Source organism: Acomys minous (genome assembly GCF_964271855.1).
Source record: "Acomys minous genome assembly, chromosome: 10".
NCBI classification, from domain to species: Eukaryota; Metazoa; Chordata; class Mammalia; order Rodentia; family Muridae; genus Acomys; species Acomys minous.
In genome coordinates, this window is record NC_140491.1 from 55,445,621 (window position 1) to 55,457,945 (window position 12,325).

Here is a 12,325-nt window from a genome sequence, read left to right on the forward strand (position 1 = left end):
GTCAATGAAGGCATATGCCTGAGGGCCTTAATGTTTGTTCCTCCCCCCTCGGATCCCTCTTTTCTCCTCCTTGGTTGTCATGCTGAGTTGCTGGGACCATGTGACTCTACTGCCACAATGTGGGGCTTCCAAATACATCCCTCATCACTGAAGCAGAAGACCACTGCTGTGAACTAACACAAGTCTGTATTTTTCAGGTACTTTGTCACAGCGAAGCAAAGTCTGACCAATGTGCTACCACTTGTTATACCTCCTCAGGGGACAGTAGGAGAGTAGAACGCAAAGTATTGCATTTCAAAGGAAAGAGAAACGTCATCTGAATTTTGCTTTTTCTCTTTAGTACCTTTTAAATCCTGAGCTCTGATGTGTGTGTGTGTGTGTGTGTCTGAGAGAGAGAGAGGGAGAGAGAGAAGGAAGGAGGGAGAGAGGTAGATCAATTAGGAAAAGTTATTCAATAAAGCAAGGAGACTTTACTTTTCAGCACTAACCAAACAGTTCAGTTAAAAGGCAAGGAATATTATGGCTCAATGAGACATGTATAAATATGAAAGGGGTGCGGGGTGCATGGATGAGACAGCTCAGTGAACAATGCTGGTTGCCACTACGTTTGAGGATCTGAATTTGATCCCTGGTACCACATGGTAGAAGGGAAGAATCCAATCCCATAAGCTGTGCGCACCTGTGCCACAGCACCTAAGCCACCCAAAATAAATGTCCTAAAATAACCCAATGTAAAACAAAAGGGCATATGTCACACGGAAGCAATGCCTTTGTGGACTTTCCATGTTAGCCAAAGGCTATACACAGCAGTCTAATTCACCTAAAAAGATGCTTTTAACAGAAGAGCTTTCTGATTTCTTGGGAATCATGGGGCATCCAAATATTTCATGAGAGTGCTTAATATCCTGGAATAGAAAGGCAAGTGTGCTCTTTTGACTTAGTTGTGTCATGCACGCCATGTCACCAGTTTGGTGGCATGGAACCACGTTCTCCATTTCTTTCACGTCTATCTGGTAGGTGGGAGTCCTAAAACAAATGAAACCACACAAGAAGCAGCATAATTCCATGTGGTGCAGCACACGGCAAAAATAATTTTCAAGTATGCGATATATTTTTCCTTCACACTGGATATATTATATAAACAGATAGACATTTAAAATGCAATTTAGATATCATATTTTATGCTCATCAATGATGTCAAATTAAAACAGGTATTATACACTCAATGCCCAGGTCTGAAGTGTTTAAGAATGCTCAATCTGTTAAATGCAGTCTGTCTCTAGAGAAATTAGGTATTGACTGCATGCCTCAGTAAGTAGAAAAATCTACAAAAATCCATATTACACATTGATCCAAATATTGCTTCTTAACATTACTAAGAATGCAACAAATTTTAAAACAGTGTATTTGACACACATATAATTCTCTTTAATTATCTTGCAACAAGAACAAAGTATGTCAGTGTTCATACATGCTAGTTTTTATGGAGCGAAAAATTAATAATGAAGAGCTAAGCCTAATGTCCTTGGCTGTAGTTTTATACTGAATGAAGCAAGCCAGCCGCAGAAACTAGCCTTTGGTCACACAGAGTCTGGAGGAGCAACTGCTTAAAAGCCACTCCATTCACAGCACACCCAGGAAGCACCATCCCTCCAGCCATCCTTCTGTCCTTCCATCTCATCTTGGGTACAGCCCTCTGCACAGCTTTTGGGTTTTAATGAGCTACTTAGTAGCAAAACTGGTCTTTCCTTTCCTTTCCTTTCCCCTACGCTCCCTGTACATGAAGATGAATAAGAAAACATGTGGGTAAGAGGACGAAATGGAACCTCAGGCAGATTGCTTTAAAGCTCACTAAGTCTTCAGTGGCTAGATAACAGCCAGGATGCACGAGGTCAGCCGCAGTCTGCTCAGGGCCAGCACACGCCTTGCCTGACTACACACAGGCACACTTGCCGTGTGGGAAATGCTTCCACAACTGCCGGTTCTGGTTCAGTGTTCACTCTTCTGGATTCCTGTTGCTTCCTTGTGCGTTGCTTCCTCCCCTGGACTGGTACAGGGAAAGCTTTTTCTGATATTAAACCGCACAGTGACTGTACTAATAGTTAACATATGGATAGCTATACATCTGATTTTCTCGATTTACATATAGGATCTGAGCCATTTTATCCTGGCTTCTAAATATGATTAGTTCATTTCTAACAAAATTCCAAGCTTAAATGCTTTATTTTACAAAATCCAAGGGGAAATATTAGGAACAAACTGTTAAAACATGTGAGAATATCGAATCTTCCACTTTTATTCCAGAACAAATCCACCACACGTATTTAGCAAATATATGTATATGTGTCCACATATATCTACTTACATATGGAGGATAAACTTATATGTATTTATATAGATGATAAGATGCACAATGCATGAAAGACGTCTACTCTGTTATAGGAAAGCTAAGCCATCTCTGAGAAAATGAGTATTCACTCAAGCAAATATCAAAATTGTTCCCCTGGCTCTTCCCTGAATATTTCTTTCAGGATGCAGCACCACCTCTACAATCACACGGGGCCTAGTCTTCTCCCCAACACGTCGACTGGTGACGCATACTCAGTGTATCAATCGGTGCACGCCGTGAGAAGGAGGAGGAAAAAGTTTGAGCACAAAACAGACATTGTATTGAATATGTTGTGAAGACAACACAAAGAGTACTGTGCAAAATTAACAAAGAAGACGTTCTGAAACACTGCTGTCGAGGCCTGGTCAAAAAACAAAAAAACAAAGCAAAACAAAACAAAACAAAAAAACCATGAGCACTTGCGGCTGCTCTGCTTCTCCTTCTACAGCGCGAGTGTGCCTTCGACTGAACCAGCATTAGAATATCGGTAACAAGGCTTTAAGAATCTGTGTGGTGAGTTTCCAGACACAACACGAAGCAAAGAGAACTTCTGTATCTCTGAAAATTCTATTCTGTATCACAAAGTAAGTCTGGCAAAAGTTCTTTGACTCACTGAGAATGAGAGACATTAAAGTCAGAATGCGCCGCTGTTCGGGCTGGGGACATGACTTAGTGGTTAAGAGCACTTGTCGCTCTTGCAGAGGACATGGGTTTAGTTCCCAGGACCCTCATGGTGGTCTACAGCTATGCAGAACTCCAGGTCCAAGGGCTCCAATGCTCTTTGCTGACTTGGTGGGCACTGCGCATGTACGTGGTGCACACAGTTGCATGCAGGCCAAATACTCAGAGACATAAGATAAATGCATTTAAATGAATTATTGTAAAAAGCATTCCTGCCTAGCATCACTTCATTTTCATATTTCCTAATTTAATCAAAGCCATGTTACGTCTTACTTTAAGTGTTAATTAAGTCATTAACAATGTAAATGATGAAAAATTACACAACACTGATTTTTACTTTTGTGAGAAACCAGACTTGACAATGACATGTTATCATTTCTCTCACTGTGACCCAGAGTATAAAAGCTACCTTTCATTTTAGAAGCTGTCCCTTAACAGTATTCCTAAGAAGGTGGCACATAATCCACACACTGGCTCCACCTTCTTGACGGCCTTCCTTAAGACTGTGGGTTTTGTTTTAATTGCTCTGGAAATGATCCACACCCTCTGCATTACATGGCCAGTGGTCCTGTTAATAGGAAAGGCGATAATATACAGTTGTTTGCACCAACTGAAACTCGTTAGAAAGTATTAGTTTAGGGTAACAGTTCAACAACCATCACCACTGCAAATGTCTAATTGACGTTCAGTGAAGATGCATTGCTTTGAGAGCTCTTTAAAAATTATCTGTTTGCTTTACCATATCTGACGATACTTTCGTAAACAAAGTTTGCAAAGAATATAATTTTGAAAGCCAAAGTTTTTTAATAATCGCCATTTTTTTTCAGTAGCATAACATTAGAATTGACTTTTTGTCTTGCTGACAGAGCAACTAAGAAAGTACAGTTGCACTGGGCATATTGATTGTGAGCAAAGCAGCCATCAGTGGGACTCAGCACCATATATTTCCAATATTGACCTCCTCCTTCCTTCTCCATGGCTTTCTGGGTCGGCTATTGGATTTGGACTGCGGAGTAATAAACAGCTAAGGTTTAATTAATGGTAAATGAATACAAGACATAGGTTATGACTTTAACTAATTAGGGAATTGTTGAATTAAGTCTGCCTTGGAATGCAAGGCAGTCCAATCAATATCCAATAAAAGGGCTATGTATGTAATTTACCTGCAAATGTGTTTCCAATACCATCAAAGTGAGTTTAAATAAGTGAGATCTATGAGAGGCGACTGGGAGAGATTTCCCAAGTTAACACTTTGGGGGTTTGGAAAATACTGCTGTTGTGGAGAAAGTATCTCTTTCAAGGCTCTGAGAGAGATGCCATGCAAACAGAATAGCACATGACTGCCACTGCCACTGACAGGCCCTCAGCGCCGCCCAGCAGCCTCACATACAGACCTGTGACTTCTCAGCCTAATGAGTGTCACACTTTGCAGTCTCTGTCCAGTCACGTGGTTGCTGCTTCCTGTCAGATAGTCCCTGAGATAAGAGCAAATCACTACTTTCCACAAAACTCTTACCAGAGTGCTTACCCCTCAACCTGACCATGCAACGCGCATATCCTGTGGTAGCTTTGGTGCTTTCAACTCAATCATCGTCCTGAAATAAAAATGCAAACTGGAAAGGAGAGACCTACGTGCTCCTCTGTGGGCATCCAAACTTGTAAACTCTATTGTCCCGTTATGGCCCTTCCTGGGATTTTCCTGATACTGTTTGTGGATCCCATTGGGACAATATCTGTAGGAAAGTCCATAGTCTGCAAGGTAAACCTGGGAGAGATGGAGAGGTCAATGAGTAATGTTTTGTCCTCTGAAAATATGACCTTTACAATTAAGTCTTAAGAAACTTGTAAGTTGTGAACCAGTGAAATGGCTCAGTGGGTAAAGGTACTTGCCACCAAGCCTAAAGATACCCATCTGTAAACCCACATGGTGGAAGGGAAGAACCCATTGCCACAAGTTGTCCTCTGTCCTCCTGACCTCCACACATGCACAAGTACAAGCAAACACACATACACACCACAAAATAAAAAATGAATTAAAAGCTCTAAAAAAAGAACTTGAAAGGTAAGAGAAACCTCAGCCCTCTGATCATTGGTTCATTAAAGCCAAATGTGGACAATTTATGTTCTAGGTACTAGGATGACTAACTTGCTGACCTAAGCCCTTGCTTCATCGAAGGCTCACACTGAACCTCGCTCCTAGGTGCCTTCTCTCCCGACTGCTTTCACATAGGTTCTGAGGCTCTGCCTTTTAAGGAATCCCTTCCTGAAACTTGCAACTGTGTTTAAGTACAGAAGCAGAGCAGATGTGGGCAGAGCAAGTGTTCTTGAAGGCTGATCATTGAAGCTCCACCAGGAGTAGGCTTAACACCCGTGAGCAGCCTGTCAGAGCCAACAACTCAAACTGAAAATGCCCAAATCGTTATGTTGCTCTGGACTGCCCAGCACCACCATTACCCTTGGAAGCCTCTCAGATTGAGCAGGTTCTCCAAACAAACAGAGTGTAAGTAATTCTCACACGTCTTCCTCTAATTGCTTTGGAGGGGGGAGTGGTTTTCAGGACATAGTGGACCCCAGATGACCACACGGTTCTGTGTGGTAGAGATGGAGAATCATTTCATAGGTCTCAAACACATTTTATCATGCTCACCATGTCTCACAAAAGAAAGCAGTTTCAACTTAAGAATGTGTGTGTGTGTGTGTGTGTGTGTGTGTGTATATATATATATATATATATATATATATATATATATATATGGATTTGGGTAATGTTTCAAAATGTAGTTTCATGACAGTAGAGTATTATAAACTGGACTTTAAAATGTAAAACTTATTGAAAGATAATTTAGTATTTAGATATTAGTTTCTTAAATGTTCCATTTTAGGATATCTCAAATAGAAGATATTTGGAATTGCTAAATATAAGACACATACAGTTTCTTTAGTTGTTAGACAACATAAATTGCTGAATGATCTGAAATACATATTTCAGAGTTTATTCCTCTCTCCCACAGCTGAGTAACTGATCCCTAGGCCATGAGGGGCTAGGTGTTTCACATCACACAAGCAATCAGCTCTTGCTTCCATTTTGTCTCATGCACACTTGACTTTGTTTATTTCAAGAACTAAATAAATTTCATTTGCAAAGTAGATTCCTGAAGGAGGCAACACTGAAGATTGAGCCAACAGCCTTATTTTAATACCCAGGACTACTTGCTATTTTTATAAAATATAGAGAAGCTACTCACATGCTTTCAACACTAGCTTGAGTAGGACCTAAGACCTAAAGAGTAGACACCATGCACTAGACCACACTCCGTCAGTGACTCAAGACAACAAGAAGTCGCATAGGTCGGTCATGGTCCCCACTCTAGTCATATGGACCTTGAAACCTAATGAGTCACAGAAAGAGAGCCAGTATCCTAGAGCAGTTCCTAGCTAGCATGAATGACCACCTTTAACATCAAGCTAAGTTAATAAAGGACACTTCGTTTGAGACTACTATAATAGGAAAGGCCCAAACAGAAGGCTGGGAAGAGAGAGGCCACAGTATGGGCCACAGATCAAAGTGTTTATGCCCCTTCTGTTTGCTAAGAATCACATAAACACCTGCACAGAGACTTCCAAACTACACAGGGATGTAACTTCGGGCTCTCCAGAAAAGACTGGCCAAACTGCCCCAGAACTAGAGACAGGAGGAAGTCTGAGTCTCAAAGAGGAAAAAGAGAAGGGTCACAGTTTCACTTTCTTATGTGAGTCAGGAAGAAATCTCTGAGCTCTGGACCACAAGAAGCTGCTCAGAATAGGAAGGGTGCAGGGTTCACACTTACTGTACAGACAGAAGCTAACAGTTCAGTCAAGAAGATACATTAACCAGATTCTAGGCGATAAATATTTCAGACCTCAGTGATTTAAATCTCGCATGGTCACAGCCTCAAGCAGCACAGCAACCAGAAATGCTCCTTGAGTGTTAACAGTCATGAGACGGAACCAAATTATGAGAGGGCGCTGAATATAAACCAGGACTTCAGGAAAATGGGCAAGTCTCTATCTCGAGCTGTATCTTCATGTTCACTAACCTTGTAAATTCACCCCAGTTTGGAATTGAACCAATTAGTTTAGTTTGCCCTTCAAAATTTACATATTTCTTTAGTACTGAACAGGAACAATTCTCTAAAACTCTTAGGCGAATCCCACCGTTAGCAATACTACAGAGACCTATGTGGCTAGCTCTTTTGGTAAGTAAAGTTTCTTCTTATATTAATAAGAAGAAATTAATAATAATTTCTCCCGAAGTATCAAAGTGTTTGAAAAAAACAAACAAACACTAACTCCATTTTGTGCTTGGTCTCCATTATAGGACCAGACGTGACTTAGGCCTTGAAAAGGCATCAGTTTCAGGAAAAGACCATAAAAATCCCCACCCAAAGGGCAGCCCAGTGATAACCAGAAGATCTTGGAGAAATCTTATCTCAAGACTGTCATCTGTGCTTGATATCCTTATGTGGCTTATGTATCCCATTTTGTGATTAAAGGCTCTTGCCATAAGAACTCGGTCTACCGAACGGGGCCAATCAAAAACCAACCGATGTAACTGCCTTGCTGCCTACCAATCAGGTCTTAGATTACCCGATTCTTGCTGGAATTCCCTTCCTTATGCATAAAAGGCCTTCCGAGCCAACATCCAGGGTCGCCATTTTGCATGCAGCCCCAGCCCCTGCATGCAGGATTCTTGCTTTCCTGAAATAAAAACACTCTTGCTGATTGCATATGTGAGCGGTGGCCCCTGTGTGACGATTTCAGACTTAACATTGTTAACTGATAAATTTGACTCAAATTATGCAAAGCTGAGCACACTCAGTAGACAGTCTATAGTTCTGCTAGAATGTATGTGTTGGGGGGGGTGGGGGGGAGTGGGGATGGCGGTATGGGGAATGCGATAAACAAGGAAAGGCAGGGTCTAAGAAGCACTCTTTCTTCAAGTTCTACTTTAGACAGTCACTCAGCAAAGTCTGTTCATAAGTTCACAAGTTAATTCCCTTAGTTCAGACAAGCACACCCAGGCAGGCAGCAGGGGTTTCATCTTACCCAGGAGACAACTGAGCACCCCAAGTAGCCAATAACTTGTCCAAAGAAACGGGAGCAGTGAAGGGAAGAGGAAGGGTTGAAAGTCAGGCCCGTGTGACTTGGGTACCCCTCCCATGGGATGGAAAACTGGGGGCTCTTCAATTTCTGAAGTTAAGATTGATGTGAAAGTAATACTAACTAGAACTCAGCACACACCAGGAGGCCACAGTCTAGGCCTTCTTTCTGTACATTTCACGAAAATTATAAAAGAAAGGGAGGAAGGAAAGCAAAGAGGGAAGGGGAGTACAATGGACCCCCAAGTCGCCCACAAACTTACAGAAGCCTGAATTAGTCAGTGTCTAGCTCTTTACAGAAAGTTTGCCAACCTCTGATACAGGGTGAACTTTGGCTTAGTTAATTTTTTTAATCATACAAGAGAGAAACAACAGGTGGCTGTTTGTTTTCACTTTAAGCAAGCAAACAGATATCCCCTGGTTTTAGATAGCCAGTCCTACGAATCTCAAGGTTCACATCAGAGCTGAGTAGGGGGCGTTTGCTTATAATAAGATGAGCCATACCTGAACAGCTAGCTTCTTGACGTATCCAAATGGGCATTGTATCCTTTTTCTGAATGTCCTAACCCCCTTCCCTGCTGTGAGCAGAAAGGAGAGCTCTAACTGCTTCCCTTCCCTTTGATGTCAGAGATCTATGGCACTTACTAATAATTCCTGTATTCCCTTCTAATTCCCCATCTCTAGTCGTTGTTGTAAGTTGGTGCGACAGAAGGGAAGGTGCATCACACTATCTACAAACTGATAAATAATAAACACGATACACACATAGAATAGTCACCACCCTTTACCAGGACCAGTTCCCAAGAAGATTTTTCTTGTTTTGGAAAATGTCTGTGACACCCAGTAAGAACCTAGCTTAAGCTAATGCTTCTGTGGACTTTGAGCTTTAACTGTTTGGGTTGGGAAAATGATGTGTTAGCCCCTGGAAGGAAAGATGGTGTGCCGGCCACTGAAGGGCAAAGCTCATCAAAAAAGACCTGTTTGTTCTCCTGTAAAGACTGCAGTAAGCTGACACCTCCAGCAACTGGGCCACTGGGCTTGTCAGATAGTTGGCAACAGGAGCCCCACCCTTTCTGGGCAGTCCCCACCCACAGCTAATCCTGGGGAAGATTGTAGGGCCACTTCTGCCCTGCAGCCATGTTCTCTGAAGGACCGGGTTTCCCGGCTTCGCTTAGGAGGAGCATCACAGTGAGATGTGCGGCCTGCCTAGTTCTGGCACTGCCCCTTCCGCAGCCACTCTGAAAGCGCGCTCATCTATTTTGATTGCTTCCTTTCATCAGGATCACATTTCACCTCCCCCATAAACTTCTTGAACTCCTAATTCTGTCTCAGCACCTGCCTTCCTGACAAGATCAGTAAATCACAGATAGCCTTGACTAACAAATGAACTCAACTTCCCCCTTAGCATAACTACTTTCATAGACAGAGCAGGTCCGTCTCAGAACTCAGCTTCCTTAGTTGCCTGGCCAGAGTGGCTCCACACACCCGGCTCTCCAGCTCTACTCTGCTAAGGCTTCACTTCCGGTCTCCTTGGCCACTTCATGGGTTCCGACTTTAAAGTGCCCTGGCTTTCTAGTTTGGTGGGTGAGGCCACTGGTGACTAAAGAGCCTTTGTGGCGATTCTCCTGAAGCCATTTGCACGGGAATGCTTTTCTCTCCACAGACAGCTCCCTGCCACCCGCTCCTACCAAAGTCTGAATCCACACTCATTCTTCCTGGGAAACCCCACCCTGATGTGGCAGACCCCTTAAACCACAGGTAATTTATTAGGGTTCACTTGTGTCTTTGCATACTTGCTAGTTTTAACAGGGGGGTGGAGAAGTCAGAACAAGCTGGACATCCTTTAAGTCCTATTCTACACCCTTCTGCTTGGTTTGTCCTGGCAGCTCAGGCAAAACGAGCCAAATTGCTTTCAATAGATCAGGGGTCAAAATAAGTCATTGGGAATAGTAAGCTTCAAGGAAAAATGCATATTTATTTGGTCTTTGCAAAGTGAGAAAGGCTAGCACTTACACTAGTCAAATAATTTAAACTTTCCAAAAAAAAAAAGAAGTAATTTTAAGGTCTTTTTGGAGAACCAGAAAATGGGATGAATAAAATTAGGCGCTCCGTGTAGAACAAACTTGTAGCAGCTGGTGAAGATGGGATTTGAACTTCCATCCGTCTGGACCAGATGCTGAGTTTTTGCCATTGGCTACACGCAGAAGGAAGGAAGAGGGCAGTGCACAAGTCCATAGATCTGAAGACATCACCTGCTCTGATGACAATAAAGAGCCTGTCACGTTTGTGATCAAAAGGAACCTGCATCCAGCCACAGGAAAAGAATCAACATTTAAGGAGGGCCTCAAAATAGATCAGAAAGTTCGAGAGGCAAAAACAAACAACACAGGCAGGAGAAGCAGGGAGGGTCTGGGTCTGTGTGCACTGGCGCAGACAGGTCAGTAGAGGCGGCGCGGGCTGAAAGACTTGCAGTGTTTTACAGAGACTTTGAAGGCTGATCTAAGAAGCTCGGATACAGCTGCTGCAAGGTTCTGGCAAAGAACAGCATTAGAAGCATTGGTGGTCCTTGGTTAGTGCATCTCTGCTCAGATGGGACAGATAGGCAGCATAGCCTCCTTGTGGGTCCTATAATATAGGGAGTAGGTGCCAGCTCTACATGTACTTTGGTACCAACTCGTTGACCACTTCCCCCTGGTGTGGCCTTGCCAGGCTACAGAGGAAGAGGCTGCAGGCAGTCCAGATGAGACTTGATAGGCTGGGATCAGATGTTAGGGAGGAGGGCTCCCCATTTCTGAGGATTAGGGGAGGGGTGGTGAGGGAGGGAGGGAGGGTGGGACTGGGAGGAGACAAGGGATGGGGCTACAACTGGGATGTAAAGTGAACAAATAAAAAAGAAAAAGAAAAAAGAAGCATTGGTGGTCGGCTAAGTGGGGAGGAGAAGCAGAAAGTCTAAGCCAACGGTGCTGGGAGGCAGAGTGGGACTCTGAGAAGGAGGGTAGGGGAGTGGACCAAGTGTGATGATCATGATCCGTGGGGAGGAGTCAGGTGTCAGGGAATTGGGACGGGGTTAGAGGAAGAAGAGATTTGGGGGGGAAAAATCACTTCTGTACCAGAAGCAAACTAACCAGTTAGCAATGGACACCTCAATCCATTCAGCTCTGGGTTCTGCCATCAAGGTAGACTGACTGACAGCTCTGGCTAATGGACAAAAACAAGCTCTCCTTCCTGGCAAGGATGAAGTCTTCAGGCAATGAGAAACTCTGAGTACAAATGAGCTACACGACCTCAGAAGGAAGTCCAGCGTCCAGGGGGAAGCAAGAATGCACAGTGGAGACCGGAGCTCTAGAATCAGGCTCCATCGTTCTGAGACCAGCTCCACCTCTGTGTCCACCAGTGTTCTAGCCAAGACACTTTGCTTCTTTGAATTTCTGTTTCACCACCCAAGAAATAAGGGGAGTATCTCCCTCAAAGTGATACTGTAAGCATAAAATTACTTAAACATAGACATCTTGGACTAGCATCCATTACAGAGTCACTACTTGGGAGATAATATCTGACCAAAACATATGCCATGTTTCATAAATATGAACATTTATGGAACAAAATAAATCAGGTGGCCTTTTGTTGTCTTCATGGAAATCATAAAAACCCAGGCTTCTAGACAGTACTCCTGAGGCGGTACTATAACCACACCATGCCCATCTCCTCAGTGCTGGTGGCTCAAGTGTTCATCCCCTATGCGTGGGTACCCGGGTCTCTTCACATCAGCTTCATTCTGCATGCTTCTCTCTGGCATTTCCCCAAATCATACTGGAAAGGAGCTCTCTGTAATGGCTTTGTATTATTTTTATCCCTATTTTCAAACGAGGTCTTACTCACATGTATTAGGGGTAGAGTTTATCAAAGCAACCCCTACTATTTCTCTTTGCAAGTACACTGGGAGAGTTCTCTCTGGAAGAAACCATGTGCAGGGCCAGAGAGACAGCTAAGTGAGCTAAGATATTTGTTGCTAAACTTGATGACCTGAGTTTGATTGCCAGGACTCATGTGGTAGAAAGAGAGAACCAACTCCCACAAGTTGTCTTCTGACCTCCACATGCAGGTTGTAACACACGCC

At 43.2% G+C, this 12,325-nt stretch overlaps 1 protein-coding gene across 1 annotated transcript in view; it reads right to left on the minus strand.

Moving 5' to 3' along the window:
* The window catches only part of VRK2 (VRK serine/threonine kinase 2), a 99,942-nt gene that overhangs the window by 26,372 nt on the left and 61,245 nt on the right, over positions 1 to 12,325 (minus strand). The window contains exon 8 of the mRNA XM_084799578.1: positions 4,703 to 4,835. Within this exon, the coding sequence (XP_084655704.1) occupies positions 4,703 to 4,835 (133 nt within the window). The remainder of the gene's footprint in view (positions 1 to 4,702; positions 4,836 to 12,325) is intronic.